The sequence below is a fragment of the Cicer arietinum genome, chromosome 5, assembly GCF_000331145.2.
Source record: "Cicer arietinum cultivar CDC Frontier isolate Library 1 chromosome 5, Cicar.CDCFrontier_v2.0, whole genome shotgun sequence".
NCBI lineage: Eukaryota > Viridiplantae > Streptophyta > Magnoliopsida > Fabales > Fabaceae > Cicer > Cicer arietinum.
The window spans coordinates 67306728-67312665 of NC_021164.2; the positions used below are offsets into that span (position 1 = coordinate 67306728).

General features: G+C 34.8%; 1 protein-coding gene across 1 annotated transcript; it reads right to left on the reverse strand.

Annotated features, from left to right (window-relative positions):
- Window positions 1–1726: 1726 nt before the first annotated feature.
- Window positions 1727–5841, reverse strand: LOC101506647 (probable methyltransferase PMT25). Its single transcript, XM_004502493.4, has 9 exons — window positions 5569–5841; window positions 4207–5183; window positions 3950–4099; window positions 3392–3662; window positions 3180–3290; window positions 2924–3098; window positions 2493–2762; window positions 2211–2411; window positions 1727–2123 (listed from the first exon to the last, which is right to left on the reverse strand). Exons 2-9 carry the CDS (start codon window positions 5146–5148, stop codon window positions 1895–1897), a joined length of 2349 nt encoding a protein of 782 aa, XP_004502550.1. The 5' UTR covers window positions 5149–5183; window positions 5569–5841; the 3' UTR covers window positions 1727–1894.
- Window positions 5842–5938: the final 97 nt, after the last annotated feature.

Here is a 5938-nt window from a genome sequence, read left to right on the forward strand (position 1 = left end):
TGCCAACTTGTTTGGTTGGGGAAGGATGCTTAAATGGCAGACAAAGATGTATTTGATAATTCTAAGAAGCTGTTAAGGAATCCTTGTTGTTGCTCTCATTGTGTAATAATAAACTAATAGAAAATCTGTGTGCATGTGTGAGAAATTTATGTTGAATAAAATAATAATCACTTTGACTCCTTATTAGTTGAATGCTAATGATATATAATTCTCTATGTTTTTTATAACAGGTATGATATGACACACAGTTAAGGTACATAAATCCCTTGCAATCAGGACTAACACACATTCGTATATCAGTAAAATAATGAAACTATTATTATATATTGTTTGTTGTTAGACAGACTTTGTTCTGAAGTGTATAATTACTAATTAGTATATGAAGAAGAGGTTTATTGTTCATAAAAATTAATAATCATGCAAACATGAGGAGAGTGCTCATTTTCAGTGGTTATGTATAGCTCAAAAGTTAAACTAATGTAAAAAGTGTCCACCAAAAGAAAAGTGTGTTTGACACTTTATATGCTGTTTTCCCGACAACAATGTATTAAGTATAGGAAGATAATTGCATGATGGTGTGAGTGAAGTAAGCATAGTTTATAGCATTCCTTTGTTTTGTTAACAGTGATTTAGTGAAAGCCTTAAAGGCCACGTAGTTATTCAAGGGGTATATACATTTAAAAATAAAAGTGATATGTTATAGGGTGGTTCAAGTTTGATTAGTGGCTACTAGCTAGCTTCATTGATCCCCTAGCTCTCCAGAAATAACGGAAGCTTTCTAAGGAACCAGTATTTTCCAAGCAACTAAAATATATATTAATTTATTTTTGTTGTTTTATTTGTAAAACGTGATATATTAATTTTCTGATGGAAACAAACATAATCTGTTAGCATATATTTCAACATATAAACATTTTCCCAGAAAATCGTGCTATTATTTTCTATGTAAAATTCTTTATAGCTTAATTTGTATGGACTAAAAGGCTAAAACTATTTTATAGTATTGTACATATAAATTAAATTCAGTCCTTTACGGGGAAAATTCCCCAACATGTTAGATTCAAATATCCACTTACCTACAACTCTTTTAATAGGTTGATTCATAGTTTTCTTAAAAATGTTTCCACTTCTAGCTATTACACTATCCATTTAATAGCATAAATAATTAAATTAAATATACATAACACCTAGATCCTTTTCATTAATATCATTTTTTTCCCCTGCACCTCCACCGTTACCTTTATTTTTTTTCCCCTCATTGCGGGTATTTTAAAAACCTCTTGCCAAACAGGTTCTACAAGTTGTTTCCTTAAAAATTGCTTCATTATGATGTTGCAACTCTCATCTATGGAATAATAACATACCTAAAGTAAAGAAAATCAATGAACCCTTTCTCTATATATAAAAAAACAGAAAGAAAAAAAAAACATTTACTCTTTCGAGTGGTTTATTATTGAAATGCCACGTATTGCTATAGTTAAAAATTTGATCCGTGCTAATGTTTGTCATTTTTTCAAAAAAGTATATGATGAGCATCAAGGCCAAAAAAGGGTCTCTCTTATTTATGGAATATTCCAGATTTACCAGAGGTTAAGAAAACAAGAAAATAATCAAAGGACCTCAAATTACTAGTAACTTTTATAAACAATCAAGATATTTGTTCCCCTAAGACTACATCAAAATAATAAACCAAAAAGAATATGATCATTCAGGGTACCAAAAAGAATGATAAACCACATATATTTACATTAAAATGATAAATAAATAAATAAATATTACATTACATAGAGTAGTACAAGTGACATTGTTCAATAAATACACATAAAAGTGAAGAATAAGAAAATACCCATTGTGCCAAAACAAGGAGTAGAAAGTGAAGCTGAAGCATCATAAACTAGGCAATGGCTGACACAACGGTTTCAACCTTCGTCGGCCGCCAAAGTGTCTTCTGAAGGCAAAGTAAACCCTCCCCGAGTTTCGCATACCTGAACCGAACATCCCAATGTAGAGATTTCGCCATGTTCTCTATCTCATCAATTGTTTCAACATTGTCTCTTATTATCAAATATCCTTCTGGTCTCAACATTCTATCAACTTCTGCAATCACTGCCACTATGTTGCACCTGAATCCAAATATAAAAAGTCACCAGGATAAGGATTAAGGAAACTTCTATGTTTACAATTTTTATTTTCAAAATTAATGACGATACCTTTCTTTAAGTGTTGAGAATAAAGAATCGGCATGGAGAAGATCATATGATCTAGGATAGGTGCTAAACGACTCGCACCAATCATGATAAATACCGAATAATCCACGCTCATAAATTACTGCTAATGTGTCTGGAGAATCAATTGGAACCACATTCATTACCCAAACATTCAATTTCAAGGCTCGGAGTGCAGCAGAAAATCTAAAAACACAAGAGAATGCAAAATTAGTAATAACTCACAAGGAATATACACAAGTTGAAAGAAAAACTATATTAACTTACCCTCCATAAACAGCTTTCATGTCCATGACATTTCTCACTGAAGACCAATTGATCCCCATTCCATTTAAATATGAATGTGAAATAACATTTTTCCAATGCCTGTAATCGGCAGTGAATTCCACAGTAGCAGCTCTTCCGTAAACACCAGTTAGAGAGTTTAACCAATACGGTGGTTTCTCCAACCTCAGTGGCCATTGCTCCGGCCAGATTGTTCCGCGCTCTGATACACCTATTGGCACTTTGTGCATACAAGCCTGTAGCGATACATTCCTGAAGATACGGACGTTGGTAAAATGAAAACTAGAGCAATGGAATAATCTCCAAATTCATGAATTCCTTAGCATAAAAGTCAACTTCGAACTGAGCAATTAATGTTGAGATGTTTAACTCTTTCGTTTTTCATTGAAACAAGAAAACAAAAATATATTTACCAGGCAGCATTTGGATCATCGGATTCACTACACATTGGTGGCTCGTTTTTCCATCTTCTATCATAGCATTCATTGTCGGTTGGTTTTCTATATATTGCCGCAGCCACGCCATTCAATTTATCGTTTGCAATAACCACCAGATCCCAGCACATTGACTTTGTAATTGTACCCATGTCTGCAACAAAATGGTTTTGTATAAAATCAACCTATAAGTTTATCTCTTAGGGAGAAAAGAATTTGGATTTAACAGTTTTACCATTCCAAATCCCGATATTTTCTGGATCCTTTTGATACACTGGAGTAGCAGACCATACAAAGTAACCTCCTGGTCGCAAGACACGATTCAGCTCTAAGAGTAGCTTGCCACCTGCATTGTACACACAAACATAGTATAACTAGAAGAAGCAAACATGAGTGGAAAATAAATACATCGAAGAGAAGAAAATTTAATCAAGATGTCAATTGCACCTTCTATGTGCCAAGGGACTCTACAACGAGCGCAATGGACAAGATCAAAGACAGAACCAGGAAACGGTAATCTTTTAGTGCCCATGACACCTAAAGTTGCAGGAATTCCCCGCTCCAGTGCAAATTGCACTTGTGCTTCGTGCACGTCTTTAGGAGCAATTGACATGGTCAGAACATCTTTTTCAAACAGATAGCCACCAAAGCTCGCTACTCCGCACCCAACATCCAATATCACACGACTTCTCTTCCCCCATGCAATATTTGGAAGAGACTGCATTATTAAACCAACACCCAATTTAGACGGGAAAAGGACATGTCAATCAGGAATGCAAAGACTCTGAGTAGTTTTTTGAGACAATTAAGTAGTTAATGGTCATAATTTAAAAACATGTTTATCAAAAAGAACTTAAATAAGAGGCTTTTCTTTTCCTATAACTGATCTTGTTCTAAGTTTTGTAATTTGTATTGATAAAATATTAAGATCAAATCGGCTAAGCAAAATTATGCTATAGAAAAAGAATTGCAGTATAGCAACATAGAAACCTGCAAAAGGCTTACTTTTTGAATGAATTCAATGTAATGAAGAGCACCAAACTTAAATTGGGTTCCACCACCAGGAAAAGTAAGGTATTCACCAGATACTTTGATCCAGTTTTGATGACCCTTAGTTTCTACAAGCTTTGTATGAGGAGCATTCTTGTACCATATCTACAATATGCACCAAAGTATTGAATTTCAATATTTATTTCTGGTCAGTTATTGAATTTCAATAATAAGTAACAACTGGCTTTAAATCCAATTTTTGTGCTACATACCATTTCCCTGCTTTTAGGCCACCTAATTGGACTTCTATAACCCTTCGGAAGAGAAACAAGACAAGTGGGAACTTCATCCGGACAATGCCTCTCTCGATGTTGATAGTGACTTATGCTTCGAAGTTTTCTAATCGCTTTCAAATTGTCGAGACAAGGAATGTAATCTGATCCTGAAGTTGTATTACAAAGTTTCCATTCATATTTGCTGTTATCAATAGAGATTGAAGACTTCTGCGATTTCTTGTCATGCCACGACTTTGCAGCTTGAGTTGACCAAGCTCCATTTTTGGTGCTAGCTTCAATTGAAGTTCCTTCTTTTGAAGCTAGACTGTTTTCATGGCTTTCCATGTTACTCTGAGGATTTTGCTTGATTCTCTCCTCCTCAGTCTCACTGATAATCTCGTCTTGTTGTGCGACTTCACCCATACTGTTTTCTGTCCCTAATTCGCTATCACCTAAACTCTCGTCAGATTTATTTTCATCTGAAGTTTCCTTCACATGTTCCACTTGATAACTTCCCTCAATTTTATTCCCAAGGCCTTTCTCCAAATCATTCTTTCTACCCGAGATGTCTCGGATAACCTCTTGCTGGTGATCTTCAGCAGTAGTATCAAACACTTTTTCAGTTTCATTTTGGTCATCCTGGTTTTCTGGATTGCTTTCACTCTGAGAATTTGGGGTTTGGGTATCTCTCCTTGCCGATTCTTCTTGTATATCGCCTAACTTGTCTTCGAATTGCCTCAAACCAGTTTGATTAGCTATATTTTGCACCTCAATAATGGTGTCAGATACCTGCATGACTGAATCCTGAACTGGAACAATGGATGACATCACAATCCATATACCAACTAAACAAAATGCAACAAACACAGCTACTGGGACTGTTGAACAGTAGTTTGATAAGTTCCTCCCATCGCCTCGGGAATTCTTCCCTGGCGCCATGTTTCTTAGTTGCTTCTGTTTCAAGATAAATGCACCTAGAAAGGGGAGCAAAGCATTAGCAAATCCATTAAGGGTATATTTGATCGGCAGTGACTTTGGCAAAATCACATTGTGCCACGTGATTTTGGCAAAAGCTACACTTAGGAGGTTCACCATAATCACAGTGTCATCATGATTTCGCTAAATTCAGCTCTAATCCAAATACTCACTACAAATAAAATCATTATAACTCAGTTAAATGTGATGACTTGTTGTTTTTTTTTTTTTTAAATCTTAGAAAATGCACAAGCAAAATATATCGTTTATATAACTTTGTCCAACAAAAGTATAAAAGTGAAAAATATAATCCAAACCAAGGAGGGGAGAAAAGGGTTTATTCTGAGCTATACATGAATGAGATAAAGAGATCGAACTATGTACCTTAAAGTTTATGGTCAGTTTGGTCTGTGATCCCATGTAGTAGAAGTAGAGCACATCTGAGAATGAATGAACTTTTAAAGAGGGATTCCTCAAAAGTTTATTACTTGAAGTTGAGTATTAACTGGATTTAGTTATGTTGGTAATATGTTATTGTTGTAAGAAGCAGATAGAATAGCAATAATGGAATAGATTGTGATGTTTTTCTTATGGAAGTGGAAAGGGGAGGAGAAGGTTGTTTACTGAATATGCCAATGAACCCTGATTTGTTTACTTAGAAGAAAAAAGAGAACACTATGTTGACTATATGTGGTAGCTAAAATATGAGAAGCAGGTGAAAGTGAAACAGTTTTGTTTGGGGTAAAGCAGGAAT

Excerpts from the sequence above, each read along its gene's own strand:
- LOC101506647 (XM_004502493.4), bottom strand. The coding sequence starts at position 5,148 with ATGGCGCCAGGGAAGAATTCCCGAGGCGATGGGAGGAACTTATCAAAC. Across the intron at positions 3,663-3,949 it reads ACATTGAATTCATTCAAAAA|TCTCTTCCAAATATTGCATG; the intron begins GTAAGCCTTTTG and ends TTAATAATGCAG. Across the intron at positions 2,412-2,492 it reads ATGAAAGCTGTTTATGGAGG|ATTTTCTGCTGCACTCCGAG; the intron begins GTAAGTTAATAT and ends TTGTGTTTTTAG.